Source organism: Drosophila ananassae, chromosome XL (genome assembly GCF_017639315.1).
Source record: "Drosophila ananassae strain 14024-0371.13 chromosome XL, ASM1763931v2, whole genome shotgun sequence".
In the NCBI taxonomy this organism is placed as follows: domain Eukaryota; kingdom Metazoa; phylum Arthropoda; class Insecta; order Diptera; family Drosophilidae; genus Drosophila; species Drosophila ananassae.
In genome coordinates, this window is record NC_057931.1 from 8,257,787 (window position 1) to 8,279,129 (window position 21,343).

Below are 21,343 nucleotides of genomic sequence, written 5' to 3' on the forward strand. Positions count from 1 at the left end.
TGTTTGCTCTCTTGCCATTTGCGTTTTTGGACAAAATATTTGTTTATTTGCCAACTCGCATGGCTAGGCCACATATATGGGCATAAACAGTGAGAGAAATTAGGGGTTCGTTAGTTAGGGGTGTGGATATAGACCATAGATTACTTCAAAATAATTATCTATTTAAAAAATACTATTAATTTTTGAGTTAAGGGAAATTTAAGCCCAAAAAAGTACGCTTTAATAAAAGAAACTTTCAAAGAAATAATATTAATAATAATATTAATAATAATTAAATATAATATTATATCATCTATAATAAAAGTCCAAATATACTTACCTGGTTACATAATCTCACAAATCATGTGATACAATTAAATTTAACAATAATTTTTAAAGAAAAACATGTTTTTTTTACAAAATAAAAATCTGAAAATGTAAACATTTCCATTTCTGTTGCCTACTTTTTAGGGTCCTAGGCAGACTAATGACAATGAAGAGTACAATTTTACGGATTTTTTGGATAAAGGAACATGGCTGAGAATATTTTGATTTGGCAGAAATTTAATAAAATTATAATTAATTTATTAATTTAAAAACAGCGCCCTCCTCCTCGATTCTCAAAGGTTGCACTTAAGTGGGCCTGAAAATTCGAAAAAATTAATTAATTTTTTTTTTGTAGATTGTGTTGTTGTTGTAATAATTGTTCTTGGAATTCTTTTTTGTTGTTATTGTAGCTTTTGTTGTTGTAATATTGTGTTCTGTATTATTTTTGCTGCAGTTATTTTTTTCTAATATTTTTTTGGTTTATATTTTTTGTTGTAGTTGATTGTTGTTGTAGTTTGTTTTTGTTGTTGTATTTTGTTGTTGTTGTTTTTGTAGTTTGTTTGTTGTTGCAATTTTTTTGTTGTAATTATTTTTGTTGAAATTTTTTTGTTGTAATTTTTTTTTGTCGTTTTTGTTTTTGCTCTAAAATTTCTTTGTTATAATAATTATATCATATTTTCTCTCAGTGTAGTATGTCTTGTGGCAACATTATTTCCTGCCTATTTTTTTTTTATTTTACTATGGACCTCCCCCCTGATTCCTGCTGCCTCCCGCGAACTTTAGCTGGAAATTTATTAATTTATCCTAGGGGAGCAATAGTTCGATGCGTGGGTTTGTGTGCTCTTGCCACTCCGGCTCCTGCTCCTGCTGACCCCTGACCCCTTACTCCTGACCACTCCGGGCGCAGTGGTTCTCTGGGGAGGTGGGGGGGTTGGAGGTCAGCGGCAGACAGCAAACAGAAAACAAGCTCCTTTTTCGGCTTCCCTTTCAACTTCAAATGCTGTTAAGATACTTTTTGTTTTTGCTGTTCTGGTCAAGAAGGTCAGAGGTTGGAGGTCTGCGGAGGGTGGGGCATTATTTAATTACAGGACTACAGTTGTCCTTTCGTCCTGTTTTTCTTTTTCTTGTTTTTCTTGTTATTTTTTCGCTGAAAAGTCGTAAAAATATTTCCAAGCTGCTGCCAGTTTCTAAGGGAAGTCAAGAGGGATTGGTCCCGACCCCTGACCCCTAACCTCTGACCCCCCCTCTGGAAAATAGCCTCTGGGAGCTGGAGAGCCTCAAAAGTATCAAATTTTTAATTATTTTTAGACAAATTCTTGTTCTCTAAGGAAATTCAATTAATGTACATTTTTTTTTAACTTTTTTTCTTATTTCTTTGCAGGTGAGTTGATTATTTTTGACTTTTTCGGTTTTGTTTTTTAAAGTGTAGTAAGTACTATATTTTATATATTATAATATTTCAATATTCTTGAAACTAAAATACATTACTGGAATTTAATTCTAAAAAAAATAAAATAATAATATTAATATTAATTCATTTCAAGAAAAAGATTGAAAAAAAAAACTTTTTAAAAGGGTCTGATCTTTCTAATTTTAATTCTTTTAGTTTAAGTAACTAAGAATAATAAAGAATTATACTGAAACTAAAGTTTTAAATATTTTTAAGAGCTCTGGAAATAGAAATTAAAGATTTAGACAATAATTAACAGCTTAAATATTAAAAATCAAGAAAAGAAAACTTTTCTAAAAATTATTTTAATATTTTAGATCTTCATTTCTTTCTTTTATTTGTTTATCATCTAAAATATAAATAATATTTTTAAGAAATAGCCCTAAGAACTTCTAATTATAATATATTTGTAATTTATAATTTAAAATTTATTGCCTTACCTTTGTAATATTTTTTAAGAAATTAAATTAAATTAAATTCCCTTTAAAAGTCAGACTGACTCCCCAGTCTCGCCGCTGCCTTCACAGTTCATGCCACCAAGTTGCACACATCATCTTGGACGACAACTGCAGTCGGATTTTTGGATTTGTTCCCCGATTCCCCCCACCACCCCCCTCTGTTTATGCTATATCTCTGAAATATATATCTCCTCCATTGTGCTCCCTTGGAGCGGTGCTTTCCAAACATTTCACGTTTCGCTTCTGCAATTTGACAGTTTGTTTACAAATCTTCCGACACGGGGGCATGCGGCATGCGGCATGTGGCATGGGGCAGGGGGGGATATGAGGTGGCTGCCACTGCGTCTGGCAGCTTCATGCGGGCGCTTTTCCCGCCCCTCCCCTCCCCCTTCACCTAAAGAACTGCCCAATTATGTCAGAAAAAGGCGACTCAAGTGCAGATGTGAACTTTTCTTCCTCCCCCGCAGATTTATTCTTAATTTGATTTAAAAATCATTGAAATCTTAGGCCCAGACCCAGTCCCAGAGCCGGGTAGTTGTGGCATGCCCCTGCGAACTAATCAGCCGGAAAATTAGCTGCCACCCCCATCGATTTGAGATTCATTTCAAGAATAAAAGAATACAAGACGTCCCTGAATGATTTGAAAATGGAATTATTAGAGAACTGTCTAATATTTTACGAGGAAAGTGCCTCTCTAGAAACTTTTTCTTCTTTGGTCCAGCCACAAAGCTATATCTTCGCACATTCTCATCAGATCTTTGAGGGGGATACCTTAAACGGATTTGTGGATCGATTCCCCGTCGATCTGCATCAAAATCTGAATACAAAATATTTTTCCAATTTTTTTCAATATTTTGTGGGGAAACCCCTTGCGAAATCCTGGATTTCTCCATAGGGCCCCTTCCGATGTCTATATCTTTGCCAATTCTGATCCGATTCTCGAGAGGTATGCCTTAAACGATTTGTGGATCAATTCCCCGTCGATCTGCATCAAAATTTGAGGACAAAATATTTTTTGAATTTTTTTCAACATTTTGTGGGGAGACCCCTTGCGAAATCCCGGATTTCCCCATAGGGCCACTTCCGATGTCTATATCTTTGCCAATTCTGATCCGATTCCCAAGAGGAATACCTTAAACGATTTGTGGATCAATTCCCCGTCGATCTGCATCAAAATCTGAGGACAAAATATTTTTTGAATTTTTTTCAACATTTTGTGGGGAGACCCCTTGCGAAATCCCGGATTTCCCCATAGGGCCCCTTCCGATGTCTATATCTCTGCCAATCCTGATCCGATTCCCAAGAGGAATACCTTAAACGATTTGTGGATCAATTCCCCGTCGATCTGCATCAAAATCTGAGGACAAAATATTTTTTGAATTTTTTTCAACATTTTGTGGGGAGACCCCTTGCGAAATCCCGGATTTCCCCATAGGGCCCCTTCCGATGTCTATATCTCTGCCAATCCTGATCCGATTCCCAAGAGGAATACCTTAAACGATTTGTGGATCAATTCCCCGTCGATCTGCATCAAAATCTGAGGACAAAATATTTTTTGAATTTTTTTCAACATTTTGTGGGGAGACCCCTTGCGAAATCCCGGATTTCCCCATAGGGCCCCTTCCGATGTCTATATCTTTGCCAATTCTGATCCGATTCCCAAGAGGAATACCTTAAACGATTTGTGGATCAATTCCCCGTCGATCTGCATCAAAATTTGAGGACAAAATATTTTTTGAATTTTTTTCAACATTTTGTGGGGAGACCCCTTGCGAAATCCCGGATTTCCCCATAGGGCCCCTTCCGATGTCTATATCTTTGCCAATTCTGATCCGATTCCCAAGAGGAATACCTTAAACGATTTGTGGATCAATTCCCCGTCGATCTGCATCAAAATCTGAGGACAAAATATTTTTTGAATTTTTTTCAACATTTTGTGGGGAGACCCCTTGCGAAATCCCGGATTTCCCCATAGGGCCCCTTCCGATGTCTATATCTTTGCCAATTCTGATCCGATTCCCAAGAGGAATACCTTAAACGATTTGTGGATCAATTCCCCGTCGATCTGCATCAAAATCTGAATACAAAATATTTTTCCAATTTTTTTCAATATTTTGTGGGGAAACCCCTTGCGAAATCCTGGATTTCTCCATAGGGCCCCTTCCGATGTCTATATCTTTGCCAATTCTGATCCGATTCTCGAGAGGTATGCCTTAAACGATTTGTGGATCAATTCCCCGTCGATCTGCATCAAAATTTGAGGACAAAATATTTTTTGAATTTTTTTCGACATTTTGTGGGGAGACCCCTTGCGAAATCCCGGATTTCCCCATACGGCCCCTTCCGATGTCTATATCTTTGCCAATTCTGATCCGATTCCCAAGAGGAATACCTTAAACGATTTGTGAATCAATTCCCCGTCGATCTGCATCAAAATTTGAGGACAAAATATTTTTTGAATTTTTTTCAACATTTTGTGGGGAGACCCCTTGCGAAATCCCGGATTTCCCCATAGGGCCCCTTCCGATGTCTATATCTCTGCCAATCCTGATCCGATTCCCAAGAGGAATACCTTAAACGATTTGTGGATCAATTCCCCGTCGATCTGCATCAAAATCTGAGGGCAAAATATTTTTTGAATTTTTTTCAACATTTTGTGGGGAGACCCCTTGCGAAATCCCGGATTTCCCCATAGGGCCCCTTCCGATGTCTATATCTCTGCCAATCCTGATCCGATTCCCAAGAGGAATACCTTAAACGATTTGTGGATCAATTCCCCGTCGATCTGCATCAAAATCTGAGGACAAAATATTTTTTGAATTTTTTTCAACATTTTGTGGGGAGACCCCTTGCGAAATCCCGGATTTCCCCATAGGGCCCCTTCCGATGTCTATATCTTTGCCAATTCTGATCCGATTCCCAAGAGGAATACCTTAAACGATTTGTGGATCAATTCCCCGTCGATCTGCATCAAAATCTGAGGACAAAATATTTTTTGAATTTTTTTCAACATTTTGTGGGGAGACCCCTTGCGAAATCCCGGATTTCCCCATAGGGCCCCTTCCGATGTCTATATCTTTGCCAATTCTGATCCGATTCCCAAGAGGAATACCTTAAACGATTTGTGGATCAATTCCCCGTCGATCTGCATCAAAATCTGAATACAAAATATTTTTCCAATTTTTTTCAATATTTTGTGGGGAAACCCCTTGCGAAATCCTGGATTTCTCCATAGGGCCCCTTCCGATGTCTATATCTTTGCCAATTCTGATCCGATTCTCGAGAGGTATGCCTTAAACGATTTGTGGATCAATTCCCCGTCGATCTGCATCAAAATTTGAGGACAAAATATTTTTTGAATTTTTTTCGACATTTTGTGGGGAGACCCCTTGCGAAATCCCGGATTTCCCCATAGGGCCCCTTCCGATGTCTATATCTCTGCCAATCCTGATCCGATTCCCAAGAGGAATACCTTAAACGATTTGTGGATCAATTCCCCGTCGATCTGCATCAAAATCTGAGGACAAAATATTTTTTGAATTTTTTTCAACATTTTGTGGGGAGACCCCTTGCGAAATCCCGGATTTCCCCATAGGGCCCCTTCCGATGTCTATATCTCTGCCAATCCTGATCCGATTCCCAAGAGGAATACCTTAAACGATTTGTGGATCAATTCCCCGTCGATCTGCATCAAAATCTGAGGACAAAATATTTTTTGAATTTTTTTCAACATTTTGTGGGGAGACCCCTTGCGAAATCCCGGATTTCCCCATAGGGCCCCTTCCGATGTCTATATCTTTGCCAATTCTGATCCGATTCCCAAGAGGAATACCTTAAACGATTTGTGGATCAATTCCCCGTCGATCTGCATCAAAATTTGAGGACAAAATATTTTTTGAATTTTTTTCAACATTTTGTGGGGAGACCCCTTGCGAAATCCCGGATTTCCCCATAGGGCCCCTTCCGATGTCTATATCTTTGCCAATTCTGATCCGATTCCCAAGAGGAATACCTTAAACGATTTGTGGATCAATTCCCCGTCGATCTGCATCAAAATCTGAGGACAAAATATTTTTTGAATTTTTTTCAACATTTTCTGGGGAGACCCCTTGCGAAATCCCGGATTTCCCCATAGGGCCCCTTCCGATGTCTATATCTTTGCCAATTCTGATCCGATTCTCGAAGGGAATACCTTAAACGATTTGTGGATCAATTCTCCGTCATTTTAAATAAAAATCTGAAATAAAAATATTTTTTGAATTTTTTTCCGATATTTTGTGGGATGGCCCTTTGGAAACTGGAAACTATTTGGACATCTTGTAAAGCAATCTCTCGTTCTGGAATGTTGAAATATTTCTGAAACCACAAGGGTGATATCTCATCGCTCCGCCCATAGATTGGCGCCCTTGTCGGCCCACCCACCCCTCCCTGCCCTTGGATTTCTATTCATTTTTGGCCATTTCAGGGCCATTAAAATTTTCTTTTGTGGCAGGTCTCTTGCTTTTTGGTTTTTGGTGGCATCGCGAATTGTTCTCAACAACATCTCGTTGTTGTTGTTGTTGTTTTTAATAATTAATCATTTGGCCTTAAAAACGGAAAAGCACAGGGAGACCAGAAATATTCACATTATGTGGCCAGAAATTCAAAGAATGGAGTTTACAGAGAGAGAAATAATTATACAAAATAAACTAAAAATTAAATAAAAACGGAAAATATTTATTAAAGACTTTTAATATGTAATATTTTTATTTCTTTATAAATTTAAACCTTAATCCTAAGTAGTAGTATATTTTTTTGAGTGTAGAACAATCCGTAAAGGGAACAGAAACCGATATAAATTGCATTATGGCCAAATTAATTGTTTTTACCGGCCAATAGTAAGGGGGGTGGTGGTGGTGGTGGGTGGTAAGGGGTGGTGAGGTCGCTTTAATGGCCTACCCTCCCTTACCATCACCCTGCCCCCCTCCTCCCTTACCACCGAGGAAAATTACACGCACTGTTCCAGGACCAAGGACATTAATAAGGCCCAAAGGATGTGGTGACATTAATTGCGCGACGAAGGTCGAGTCCGGGGGATGGGGTGGAGGGTCAGGAGGGGGTGGCCCAGTCATTACATTTCCATATAAATATTTATCGCTTGTGATAATGCCCGGCTGGGGTCCCCAGACTGTCAATAGTTTTTCAATTTATGTCTCACTGTAATCGTCTAAACAGTAATCACTCGCTAAGCCAGAAAGTAGGCTATAAATTATGGACTAATTTTTAACAAGGATAGAAATACGATTTTTTTATTACTTATTTTTAGAATTTAATTTTTTTTTATAATTTTAAGTTTTTTAATTAGTGTCATCACTGTTATCAGTTGAGGTATTCGTGAGATACCTGTAACTGCAATTTAAGCCAGATGTCGTCTTGCTCACACTCCCACACACACTCTGGGCATCTCCCTCTCTCTCACCCCCAATGCGTGTATAGGCCTGGCTTTGCATGTGTAATTAAGGCGAGATGCGAAATGGTCAAGAAATTATTATTATTTTGGGGCAAGGGTAGCCCATTGTGTTAGCCAGCCAGCATCTGTCTAAGCAAAAAGCTGCCCCCAAAAACACATTCATTATATTAATTAATAATTGTATGGCATTAATTTTGATTTATTTTGTCTCTGTCTCTCTCTCACTCTTTCTCTCTCTTTGGAATGCCAGAAACAATTTGTCAACTTGGCCAAATAGCAGAAGGAAAAGTAAATGGGAGAAGTCACATTCCTTCTCAAGCACCTTACTCTTTCTCTCCCACACTCTCTTAAAGCCGGTTTTCTGCTTCAGTTGGGAGGAGGCCAACAGAGAAAAAAAAAACAAAAACAAAAACAAATGTCTTGCCGCAACAGCTGGTCGATCTCGCCCCATCTCTCTCTTGCTCCACCACCACCACCGCCATTGCCGCCCCCATTCTTCATTTCCCCCATTGCACCGCATTCGCCTTTTTCCCGTTCATCTTGGTCGCTCGCTCGATCGGTCGAGGCCATTCGACGAAAAATGTAAAAGAACACCGCAACCACAATAGCAACAACAAAAGAAACAACAAAACAGAAATGACAACAAGACCGAACAAAGGCGGCAACAATAAAAACAAGGCGACCACACCACTCACAAGAAAAAGAAAAAGAAAAATAAAACAAATAATAAAAACAAAAAGAAATAAAGCTTTGTCGAGCAAAGGGCTCTCCCACGTTCACGACTCTCTATGTGTGTGTGTGCGTGTGCGTGTGGTTCGCATTTCCATACTTACGTTCCACTTCCTTGGCGATCACCAGCGGCAGCTTACTCTCTTTCTTTCTCTCAGTGACCCCGCCGCCGCAGCCCCTCCCTCGTTCTTGTTTCCACACGCTCCACTGAGCTTTTTGGCCAACGCAGCCGATGCACTCCATACACTGAACATAAAATTCTTACGAAATATTTATCAAAAATGTTTAAATAGAAAATGTTTTTGAAATTTATTACTCATACGCAGTGTTGTTTTTGCTATAATATTACTTTTTTAATTCTTATTCATATTAAAAAATATTTTTTATAGTTTAATGATTAAATATTAATTAGTTTTTTGTTTTAAGAGTTTATTTTTAAAGAACTCTTAATTTTATTTTCAAATTTTTATATCATTTATTTTTTATTTTAAAATGTTGTAAATATTCTAAATATTTTTCCTAAAAATTATCCTTTTTTTAAGCCATTTTCTATAATTTTATGTAAAAAACAAAAAAAATACATGCCCACATGTCGTATGATTAATAATATTTTTAGGAACTTTGAAAGCGTACTACAAGGCGTATGAGTGATTTTTACAAAAAAGTAGACTACATTTTATGATAAATGACTTATTTTTAACATATCTTTCTATTTACTATTTAAATAACTAATAAAATAAACGATTTAAAATAAATGTTCCCCAAACCCCTAAAAATAGGCAACATTTTTTGCAACGTATGAGTAATTTTTTGTTTTCAAAGTTTAAAAATAGAATAAAATTAAAAACAGAATGGAAATTAGTGTTTTAAATTTATTTTTCATAAATATAATTTTTTAATGGAATTACTATTCCAAAAAAAATCAAAAAATACGCTCAGTGTATTAAGTAAAACGCTTATAAAATGCACATTTGAGGAAATATTTCGAATGTGGGGTGAAGTGGGGTGGGGTGGGGCGATCGCCTCCACAGCCACGCCCCCGCTGTCAGTGGCCTCGCCTTTGCAATGCGTTTGTTATTGCAACTTGCAACATTGCAAGTTCGTTGCATTGCGTTTCGATTGCGTCTTTTAATAGCCAGTCGCCAGTGTTTATTACAGCATGTGTTGCAGCCGCTTTTTGTTGCAATTGCAGTTGCTGCTGTTTTTGTTTTTGTTTTTGGTTGAATGCCGCGGTCTGCAATGCAGTTGACCAAAAACAATGCACGCGCTTTGTGGCGCTTTTCGTGATTTCAATCGCAACAACAACAACAACAACAACAAAGCATGCAATTTTGCGAAATTTTATAGCCCGCTGCTGCTGCGGCTGCGACTGCGGTTGCTGCCACTGTCAGTGTGGGCAGCATCCACTGCCAACGCAGCGCCAGTGCAGCCGCCATGCAAACTCGTTCCACACACGCACACACACACACCGTTGCATTGGCCCCCAAAAACAGTGGGCGAGAACGCGCTCTCCCACATACTGTTCCAATCTGTCTGTCTTAAAAATAATTCTTTATTCCATAGATTTAAACCAGGTAGGTAGTTAGTAAGTACTAACTATAGATAATCATTATTTTAGATATTATTTTCTGATAATAATTATATTGCCCACTGTATGTGTCTCCATAAGAGAGCATATCTCGGCCCCCCCCCACTCTTTAGCCGAATCAGCTTCGTGTCATGGCTTCGGGGAGCCGGCAAGTGCTTCGTGCGGGGCGGCTCTCTTCGTGGCTCTCGTTTTGGGGGAGTGTTGGTGCTGAGCGGCAGAGCCGCGCGTTCAATCGTGCTCGAAAGCTCGACGACGACGGTTCGTAGTCGCGCTTCTTGGAAAAATGTTGCTTTCAAGTTTCACACGCGAATAACGCAAATTCTGTAAGCCAGCAGCCCGCCGCGGCATATTTTGCCATTTGTTTTTGTTTTGTGTGTCTCTGTTTATGTGTGTGAGTGTGTGTGTGATGCCGGATTGTTATTAAAAAACGTTCAAGTGCCAATGTAACAACAACACCAACTACTATGAAAATAAAACGGCAAACGAGAATAAAAACAAAAAAAAAAACATTTCAATTATTTTATGCTTTTCAAGTTTTTCTTTCAACATTTAATGTTTTTTTTTTCTTGTGCGTGTGTGTGTGTCTCATTTATTTATTTTAATTCTTTGCAATGCAAACAAAAATAATCAAAGAATAACAACAAAAACAATGAGAAACCCCAAAAAAAAAAAAAAAAAAGGGGAACAGTCTGTCTTCTTCTTGTTCTTCGGGCTATTGTTGTTGTTGATTTTGTCGCTGGCTGTGTTTTTGTTTGTGTTTTTTTTTTGTTGTAGCTTTTGATTAAATGTTTATGTTTGTTTTTCTTTGAGCTTTTTGGCCAATAAAAAAAAAAATAATTGACAAATTTCGCTATCCGAACATGTTGGCACATGTTTCGTTTGGATCGTGTAGAGTTCTGGTCTTTAATCGCTCCGTCTCTTTCATGATCTGGTATTTTTGTGACTCACTCGCCTCTCTTCTCTCCACTCGCCTCCGTCTTCCCTGAGTCAGAGATTCTTCGGAATTATCACAATTATTACTAGCGCAAAAAAAACCCCCCAAAGTGGAGTCTCCAAATATGGAGAGGATTTTGTAATTTATGTTTCTTCTCTTGAACTCCCAAAGTCTTATTTTAAGGGGTTATATACAGTCAGGATTTTCAAAAAATCGATTTTTTTTTTTTTGCATTTTCTTAAAGAATATATATTTCTCTGTTGTGAAAAAAATTTTTATGAAGATTCGAGAAATATTTCCCAAGTTACAGACAAAACTAGAAAAAATTTTTAACTCAATGTAAACTGTTTGTGAAACTTTAAAATCGTTTTTCTCAAAACTATGTTTCTCAAATCGGTGAACACGATTTCTCGAAAACCACTGAACCGATTTAGCTCTAATTTTCACACAAAATTAATAACTACTTTTTGCTGTCTTTAATCGAAGATCTTTTAAATAAAATTAAAATTATAATTTAAATCAACATTTGAAGTCGATTTTTTTTTCCATAAAAATGACCTTTTTTTTGTGGAAGCTGCCATTTTGTCAAAAAGTGATATTTTTTTAATTCCTTCGATTAAGGACTACATTTTTTAATATACTAAAAGCATCTTTTTGAATTTTTGATTTCGGATGATTCTGCAAATAGTTATTATGTTCACCGCGAGACACTTTTTTTTCGAAGACCATTGGGAGATAAGCTGCAGAGGCCAAAGGAAATAATATTTTTACAGATATATTATATTTTTTTAAACTTTAAAATATGTAAAATAATATAGAAAAAATTCAACTTTAATAAATAAATATTTCCTTGAAAAAAAAAATACCCAAAAACTGCATTTTTTTGACCGCCTGACTGTATATAACCCCTTAAGTAATTTAAATAGCCACTTTATGAGATTCAATGGCTTTGGCCTCCTTTTTGTAGTTTTTAAGGCCATTTGTGATTTTAATTAACAAGAAATTACAATTTTTTTTATTAAAAAAAAAGTCTCCACTTATTTCCCTTGTTATTTCTTTGCATTTTCCTCCGAAAACTATAAATACAAGACGCACTTTTCATAATTCTCATATTTTTTTTGGAGAATCATAACCAAAAATAGCTCCGGAAAGAAGACTCTAGAGTGCTCTTCTCCCCATTTCTTCCCAAAATCCTTTCAACTGTTTGCCATTAATGTCATCTGAGATCATTAGCAAATCAATTTACCAACAAATGCGACGAGGGCCCCCCCTTTTTCTCTTCCTCAGATCTCTTAATGGAGCATTGCGAGAGAGGAGGAGGAGGTACTGTTAACTGTTAACTGTAAATGGAAGAAAGCAAATGCAGAATGCAGATTTGAGAGAGAAAAGTGCTTGGAGTTCGAACTCTGTATAAATTTTATTTTTTTTATTTTTTTACTTTTTTGTTAATTTTTTTATTGTATTTACGCCCGAGTGCACTTTTCCATTTTATTTACATACGAGGCGTTGGTCAGCCCACTGGTGGGGGCGTGGCAGTTGTCATGACAACCACTCGAGCGACAAAAACAACAATTACCCCCATAACCATTAATTTTTTTGTATTTTTATCAATTTGAACACAAAAATAAACTAAAAAATTATAGTGCCAACTGTGAAGATGCAATCGAGAGCTTGCAAAATAATGCACACAGTTGCATTTTAAACAATTTTTTGACAAAAAAAAAAAAAAAACAAAACAACAAACAATAACGCAAAGAAACAGTCAATGAACTGTCATCGAAGCGGACAGAGCTAGAAGAGTGTAGAGCGAAGAGTCTCTTCGCAATTTGCATAAAGAAACACGACACAGAAAAGCAGGCACTTATTTCTCCACAACTCTCCAATGTAAGTAACAAAAAAAAAACAAAAAAAAAATGAAGAAAATATAAAAAAAAATGCTTACCAAATGAAAAATTATTTTGCTACCAACACGAAAAAAGAGAAGTGGAATGCAGTTAACGGTGCTATTTATGCATTTAATTTTTGCATAGTCACTAGGGGGACTTTTGTTCTCAAGGGGATAAGCTCAAGAGAATCACTATAAATTGGATTTTTACATTTTAATAGCCAGGGAACAAAAATATGCATCAATTTGGAGAGTTTAAAGGGTTAGGGTGTTCATTTTGAGAGGTTTTTAAGGTGGTTTAGTGGTTTAAGGGGGGGTTTCATTATAAAATAAGTATTTATAGCAGATATATAGATGTTATATAAGATAGTTCTTACAAATATGTTAGTTACTAGCTGTTTAGACCGATAAGTTGATGAAAAATCAACTATTTTGTAAAAAAAATAGGAATTATAATTTTTAAGTCAAATATCTTGTGATATTTTTGTTAGGTTTTCCAATTACTTCCATTTTGGAAAAAAAATACAAAAATTCTTGGTAGATTTTAAGAGTTATGGTATAATTTATGAGTTTAAATTTATTTTTAGAACTAGTTTCAAGGATAATATGAGACTTTATACAAGCTACTTATTAGATATCATCAAAAATACCAAAAAATACTTGATAGATAGTTTAAAATACCAAAAAAATACTAAATCTACCTCTTGCTAATGCCTATTACATAGTCCCCCTAATAGTTATAGACCATTAGGCCATTTCTTGGCCTATTTTGTGGCAAGAACCGAATAGCAGCCACCCTTTTGATAATCAGTGTCTAATGTCGCCGCAGAATCCGAGAATCAAGTCCAGGGGGTGACTCGCAAGGCGATTGACTTAATGACATTTCCCATCTCCCTCCCTCCCCCCAAAAGCAGAACCAGAACATGTCTGGACACGAAGCTGCCCCAGAGCCACACATGTGCAACAAATATGTGCCGGCTTTCTTATCAGTTGCTGTCCACTGCGCAAAATACAAACAAACAATCGAGAGGGGGGGAGGGTAGCCGTTCAGATGGATGGACATAACATAACAGAACATGAACATTCAAGTCACTTCTAAGTGACCCCCCCCCCACCACCCCAATAGTCGCCACCTGAAAGCGATAAGAGGAAAACATTTTGTTTGGAAAAGTTCTCCAGAGAGAGAGAGAGAGAGATAGGGGTGGGGGAGACTACCAGAGGCGCCCCAGCTATCGAAGGCCAATCGAAAACAACAAAAACGATGACTATTTGTTTGTAGTTTGTTGGTCAGAGCCTCCCCCTCCCCACACCCCCTCATAATTAGTGCGTTGAACTTGCCGTTTTGGCTTTTTCTTTCAAATTTCTTAAAAAAAAAATAAGAAAAATAAATAAAATAGGGGAGGTGGGGTGGTGTCTTATCTTTCATAAAAAAAATATAAATATAACTTTCCATTTCCCTCTCTCCCACTTGCAACTACCACCACCACACCTGCCCTTATCAGTCACTTTCCGATTCCGATTCTCGGACCTCCCGCGATTACGAAACTCTCCATATCTCTCCACAAATCGTCCATTGCGTCACTCACTCATTGCGAGAGAGAGATGGAGAATTGTAATTGTTAGTGTCGCCAGACATTTAATTGTTTAAGAAATTGGATTGGTTATGGCGGGAAAGGCAACAGAAAAGGGCGATTTGTGGGGCTTAGTTTCGGGGCAAGTGGCTACCAATTTAGATTGACGTTTGGAAGCGACTTTTGATTCTCTGCTGGGCTTAATTGTTTCATAAGATGTTGGGAAATATTTGATTTTTTATAAGGGTTTTTGAGGTTATGGCTTATAGAGAGGAGGCTTAGGCGCTCAAGAGTGCATGCGTCAGTGTCAGTGTGACCTTATTGGCATGCAGAAGAGAGCAACCTCCTCGATACTATCGCTTTTAAGCTTCTTATCGATAAATCTCAATAGAGAGAGGATCTTGGAAGCTTAAAGGCTTCAGAATCTCTGTTTTAATGATTAGTGTGACCTTTTTAGCATGCAGAAGGATGCTTCCTTCCCGATACAATCGCTTTAAAGCTTTCTCTCGATATATCAGATGAAATCTAACTTATTATTAAGTATCTCTATTAGATACTCCTCCAATTAGTCTTCTTTTATGATTAATATCTAAAGTGTGACTGTCTTCTTCTTTTTTAATCATTTTAAGCCCATCTTAGCTCCCCGAAGACTCTCTTTTTGAAAGATAAACCCCTAAAAACCCCTCCAAATATCCAAAATTCAATTCCCTTTGCCGGACTGGCCATCAAAATGCGATTAACCTTTGGGATGAGAGTTCACTTCAGGGTCTCGACTCGCACGCCGTCCAAATAATTGCGATCTTTAGCATCTTTTTCCGAAGAGGAGGAGGGGCTGCCCTGGTACTCCACCACCACTCTGGTCTTCATCCGCTACTTCCGCTCGCTTCAAAAATTTCGCGTGCTTTTCGCAGTAGTTGTATCTTTTGTGTTTTTAAGATACTAAGATACTTCAGACGTTGACGACGACGCACTGCAGCACAAATTGTGGGTTGTCAGGGGAAAAGAGGGCGGACTCAGAGTCTCAAAAAAAAAACAAAAAAAAAAGAAACAAAGGGGAGAGTTCTTTGGCTGGCAGATTGGGTAGATGCCGCAGCAGATTGGAGCTGAAAGGCGGCATCAGACGATGACGAACTCGCTCGCGACTCTTGACTTGCCGCCCAGATTGGGGCCGTTTTTCCAATCCCAAAGTTCGCGTTGCCGTTGCCAACATTTAATCAAGCCAAGAAGCCAACTGGAAGCAGGCTCTGCCACTGCCACAGACGCCTACACATCAGCGGAATCAGCGGAAAGACAAAGCGCACTTTTGTTCGATGCTAATGGATAGTTCGCCTCGTCTATCTCGCAGATACGCAGATACTTTTGAGCCAGGCCGCGCAGATACTACGCAATCTTGGTGCGTGGGCGAGGCCAAGGCCCTCAATCGCCACAGACACCTGCACTTGAGATTAACTAACAATTTCTGGTCAGTTTTTTATTAAAATTTATAGAGTTGAAAGAGATCTGAGTGTCACTTTTGAGGAAGTAGTGCTTATAAGGGGTATTTAATACCTGGTACTTTTAGTTTCTAACTTAAATAGTACTTTAGAATAGCTTCAGAGTCTAACTAAGAGATATTACTATTACTAGTATTAAGATACTATATACGATACTAGTATTAGGTATCACTCTTGAGGATTTATAGCTTATAAATGGTATTAGTATCTAGTATCTATTACTAAATGAATATTATCTATAATAATATTATTTCTTCTATATAGTTTATTAAAAGAAACCTAAATGGAAGACTTACATACAGATACAGTATAGGAAACACAGTATCTTCATAAATGGTATATGATACCAGATACTTTCTTCTTTTCCTTTAACTGCTCTATATATATCTTAAATAATAGTGTATCTTGTATCTAGTTATTTAGTTACTGAATACTGAATAATTAGTAAAGAATACCCGGTACTTCCCTAACAATTGCTGATAAATGGTGTATGATACCCGGTACTTCCCACTCTCTATCTCTTAGTCAAGGGTATATACATCCTTTCAATATCCTTTTAGAGCCTCCCAGTGCCCGCGCCTAGTGAGTACTTAATATTAAAATGAATTGCCGTCCCACGCTGGCCTAAAATATCACAATATTTATAGTCTTTTTTTTTAGATTTAAGAGCCGCCCAAGACAGATGCTGCCACCAGAGGCCACCGACCACTTTCCACGTGCCACACAATGAGGCAAGAAGCGAAAAAAAGCGCAAAAAGCGGGCAGTAAATTGTATTTAATGATCCTTTTGTGGATTTCCCCCAGGTAATGGGATAATGAGCAACTCCCATCCTCCCAAGGCTTAGAGATGCCAAGACTCTTCCGAGAAAGAAATGTTAATTTCTTTATGATATCTCTCTAAGTGAAGCGCCTAATGGGCTGTTTGAGCTGTGGGCGTGGCAATGGGCCCATCAAAATGCTAAATAAAATATAAAAATTGATTATCTTTTCGCCAAATTGAAAGTTAAAAGGCGTCTGCCTCGAAAATCACAACCAAAAAATGAAAAAAAAAAGGAGTTGGAGAAATGTCAATGAGCGTGAAAGTGACAAGAAGGCGGGTGGCATGGAGGGTGTGGCAGCAACTGCCACAAGCGGCAAGCAATCAAAGTTGAAAATTAGGCAATAAAATTAAACGAACGGCAACGAGGGTTAACCTTTTTGTTTCTTCATTGCTTTCGAGCCTCCAAAAATAAAAAAGAATGCCACAAATGGTGGATAAAATCGACATGCCACATGCCCCACCCCCCCTAAGGAGTGTGCTAACATTAATTATGCCACAAATGGGCCAACACTAGACCAGGTTAGACTCTAACGATTGATTTACTCGCTCGAGTTACCTGGCAACAGTTGGTTTTGGCCAAAAATGTCATAGTTTTTACGTTTCGAGTTGGCCCAGTTAGCTAGTTCTGAAAGGGAAATTTTTGGCGGTTTTTTTAGGGGTATTACGGAGTTATATAACTGTAAGGGTGAGAAAATAGGGTCATACTGAGGAATAAATTGGAAAAATAGAGTTCTAAAGTTTTTAAACTAAAAGTAAAGTGTGTTTCTGTAAAAATATGACAATAATTCTTAATTTCTAGAGTTTGTTGATTTTAAAAACCGTAAAACTCACTCACTTTAGTGTTATTTTCTCCATAAATCCACCAAGTTCTGAAATAAAATCAGTTTGAAACCCTTCTTAAATGTCACTTTGGAATGCAAAACCCAATTATTTTCGCATAATGGGACAATCATGTCCTGGCGCACGCTCCAATCGCACTCCAGTTGCCCTCCAGTTGCCGCCTCTGATGCAGTTTTTCAGCTGCTCCGTAAATGACCACAAAATGTAGCAGCCACTAGGCGGATGGGCTCCAAATGCTGCTCCAATTCTGGCCCCGTCGAGAGCCCTGAGCTCATAATCTGCTAAACGCATCATTACAGCCCGCCCGGAGGCATCTGTGCGCCGCACAGAAGTGAAATAAAGTATCTGACGGATGTGTGGCAGGCACTGGCTGTGGCTGTGGCAGTATCCGTGGCAGTGGCAGTGGCTGGTTGCTCATTAAATTTCCGCTCTCTTTGCAAAATGAAGTGGCCAAACGATGCTGCCGATGTTATGCTCTGCAAACTCATAAAATAACTGTAATTGTCGTAGTTCCTTTAGCCGCCACGCCCCGCCCCGCCCCGGCACCTTACATAAAATGTTGCAACAACGCTGCTGCTTCGTGCCACGCCACAAGAACCTCTCGAATTTTTGGGCTTCTACTTGTTGCCAGTCACGTTTTCTGTCCGTTTTTTCCCAATCGCCACAAATCTCTTTTTTTTTTGGACCAGGTACACGAGGCAGGGAACTGTCACTGAGAAAAGTGTGACCAAAGTTGATATTTTTCACATTCTTTCTAATTTTAATGGAATTATTTTTCGATTTCTTAAAAAATCTTCAAAAGCCTCAAAATTGCTGGCCATTTTTTAAAAATCTTTGAAAAAAGTGTGACCAAAGTTCATAATTTTCACATTTTCACATATTTCTTATAATTTGTAACAAAAGTAACGAATAATTCTTCTAAAATCTTTACAATTCTCAAAATGGCTTCCAATATCTTAAAGCTTCGCAGAAAGTGCGACCAATCTGCAATAGTGTGACCAATTAGCAGCCCTGAAGCGTTAAGCTTTTGTCTCTGGTATTTTTTTCAGTTGTATCCCTAGACTCTTCTACATAAAGGAAGTACCGTGGGGGCTAGAGTCATTCGTCTCCGGACCAACACCCGAGTTGGTCCAAAAAATATTCTTTTTTTCTGCTTTATTTTATTTTTATTTTAATTATTTTATTTAAATAATAAACTTGGCAGTTAGCAGGAGCAGTTCCAGTTTATTGTGAAACCTTATTTCCTTCTTTGATTTAATTATTTTAATTTTTTTAATATATTTTCCAACGCTGCGATGGGAGATCCATCTTTTGCTAGCGTCAGCCTGAGATGAGTTGGGATTTCTGTATCGCCTTCTCTGCAGAATCGACGGCCTCTGTCTGGAACTGAACTTGAAGGATCCAATTCTTTTCCTGTTTCTTCTTTTCTGATTTTATTTTTCACTTTTTTTATTATTTTTTTTTTGCTATGGCACTCTTGGTGACTCCTCTCCTCTGGTTCTGGAGCAGCTTCCTTCTTATATTAATTATATGTATTTTTTTTTTTGACTTTTAAAAGATGTAAACCTCTAGAAAATACTACTAACTTGAAACATTTTTCTGATTTTTATTTAATTTTTTAATAACCTTGCCTGTATTGGGCAATTATATGTCTCCTCCTGAGCACTTCTTAAAAATATTTATTTAATAATAAAATTGTAGCTATTTTTTTTTTTATTTATTTTTTTGTCATATATCTTAAAAAAAATAAATTAAAATAAATGAAAAGACGGGGAACTCCTAGAAAATATTATTATATTATTAATTTTGAGTTCTTATTTAATTTTTATTTTATGTTTATTTTATTTTTACAATAGATGTTGAAATCACAGTCCAGCGTGTGCAGGGTTCTTATAGAAAATGCTCATCACTTTTCATCTTTTTTTTTTTATTAATCACCCAGTGAAGCCCCCTTTATTATTTTATTATTATTTTTTTTTTTTAATTTTTCCAAGCAATTTAAGAGTGACCCAACGACACCCCAAGGGGGCTTCGCTCTTTAAAGCTTGATGAGAGTACCCCATAAGCCCCCGCCACTGGGAGGCACTTGTTTTGTCAGCTATTTATGATGAACTCTTACAGTTTCGAGAAAAAAAAGTTCGAGTTTGATAATTATTGCAACATCGGGCAGTGGATCGTGTTTTATTTATGAGTATTACGAGTGGAGCGTATCTCTAGCTCTCTAGCCCTAGCTCCCAGTACATGTATCTGACATGTATCTGTATCTGAGAGTCTTGTTTTTTTTATTTGGATTGACTTTTTTATGCTCTGCTGTCCAAGGCGTTAAATCAACAACAAAAATATCAACTTAATTCGTTGTAAAACACTTAAGCAAACAGAAACAAAAATAAAATAATATTTAAAAAAAAGAAATATTATTTTTATAAATGCCTATAGAGTGGATCCACTAGATACTCTTGCAGTAGATAGTAACGGCATCCAATGTCTTGACCCAGAGAGAAAATAAAATCAAAATAAAGATACAAATAGAGATTGAGACTATGGATGGACTATTTAAAGAACTCTCGATAGCTAGATAAAAGATCAATGAATCCCCGATCGTCCGACATTTATGCTAATTAGCTTCCCCATTTCATTTGTCGTTTGTAGTTTCGTATGTAAATAGATCTCGTTCGTATGCAAATCAGAAGCCACAAAAAAGCTTAAAAAAAATGAAGAAAAGCAAACGCGAAAGTGTCAATTTGTGTCGTCATAAATCAAGGTATATGGAGGGGGAGAAGCTTCGTCTTCGATTGCCAAATACTTGCCTTCCTAAGAGCCCATTCATCGATCCGATCTCTTTTGGGATTCACTGAATCAGAGACCAGACGTGACTACAAAGTTCCGCATTTCGCATTCGTGCGTTGAAATTTTCGCCTAAAAAGCATGCTTTTTTCGGTCATTCCGAGCGATTATCAATAATTTGCTAAAAGTTTATTGTGTTTTTCATTAATTTATATATTATTTCATAAATTTCATAAATTGGCTCGATTGTGAGGCTTGAGTTGTGTAATAGAGTGACCTTTTCTTAACTTTTTTCCTCTTTTTTTGACTTAGAATTCCTAACTGGTTCTAGCAAAAGGAGGTACAAGGATCTATGCAAGACTTTAGAGGTTTTATTTTAGTTTCTTTTTATTGAAGGAACTGACTTTGTTTTTTTTTGTTAAAAATTGTTTTTTATTTTTGGTCGCTACAATTCCTAACTGGTTCTAGCATAAAAGCCGACCGTATCTGTGATGATTTTTATTTGAAAACCTATTTTTCTTATAGTTTATCTATGATCTTATTTATTTATTTTCCTTTTATTTCTTTGAATGTGATTTAAATTGAGTGACGTCGGTTCTTGGTAGTGCTTGTTGTTGCTGTTGGGCCCCCAAAGTGGGGAAAATAAAACAAAGTTCGACCCGTTTACTCGGCAACATGTTAATTTCCCCGATGGACGGCCAGCAACTTTGCTTCTCTGCTTTCATTATGTGCTTTTTTTTTTTGCTTTTATTTTGTTTTTTATTTATTTTCATTTTTGTTGTAAATTCTGCAGTTTTTTTTTTGTGCTGTGGAGTACCGTTTGTTGTAGTATCTCACAGATACACTGCCCTGGAATGGCATCCACACTTGCGATCCACGAGGGCGCAGCGTAAAAGTTGCTGAGCAGGTTTTTTTTTTGTTTTTTTGTTTTTTTTTTTATTTTTTGTGTCTCCTTTTGCTTCTGTTGCACTTTCATATTAGTTTTCTTGTTGTTTTTGTTGTTGTATGCATTTTGTACGGTCAACTTTTGCAACAG

The 21,343-nt window shown here is 37.3% G+C and overlaps 1 protein-coding gene and 1 long non-coding RNA gene across 12 annotated transcripts in view; one reads left to right on the top strand and one right to left on the bottom strand.

Moving 5' to 3' along the window:
• The window catches only part of LOC6502309 (protein sprint), a 96,972-nt gene that overhangs the window by 36,947 nt on the left and 38,682 nt on the right, over positions 1-21,343 (top strand). For 3 of the 9 annotated variants that reach the window (XM_032453518.2, XM_014904520.3, XM_001966178.4), the window contains exons 1-2: positions 10,176-10,303; positions 12,558-12,798. The exons of 4 other annotated variants lie outside the window; for them this stretch is intronic. Coding sequence is in view for 3 of the 5 variants with exons in the window: in XM_001966178.4 (XP_001966214.2) it covers positions 12,797-12,798 (2 nt within the window). In the remaining 2 variants the exon portion in view is untranslated. Of the gene's footprint in view, positions 1-10,175; positions 10,304-11,716; positions 12,799-21,343 lie in introns of those variants that run through there. 2 more of the 9 variants (XM_032453519.2, XM_044717161.1) reach the window with 2 other exon arrangements.
• Positions 246-18,254, bottom strand: LOC26515399. Of its 3 annotated transcripts, none has more exons than XR_006507650.1 (3): positions 18,075-18,254; positions 17,519-18,018; positions 246-622 (listed from the first exon to the last, which is right to left on the bottom strand). It is a non-coding gene; the product is annotated as an uncharacterized LOC26515399 (long non-coding RNA). The 3 variants fall into 3 exon arrangements; XR_004310640.2 differs by having other exon boundaries at positions 247-622; positions 17,519-18,006; XR_004310639.2 differs by having other exon boundaries at positions 249-622; positions 17,519-17,999; positions 18,075-18,252.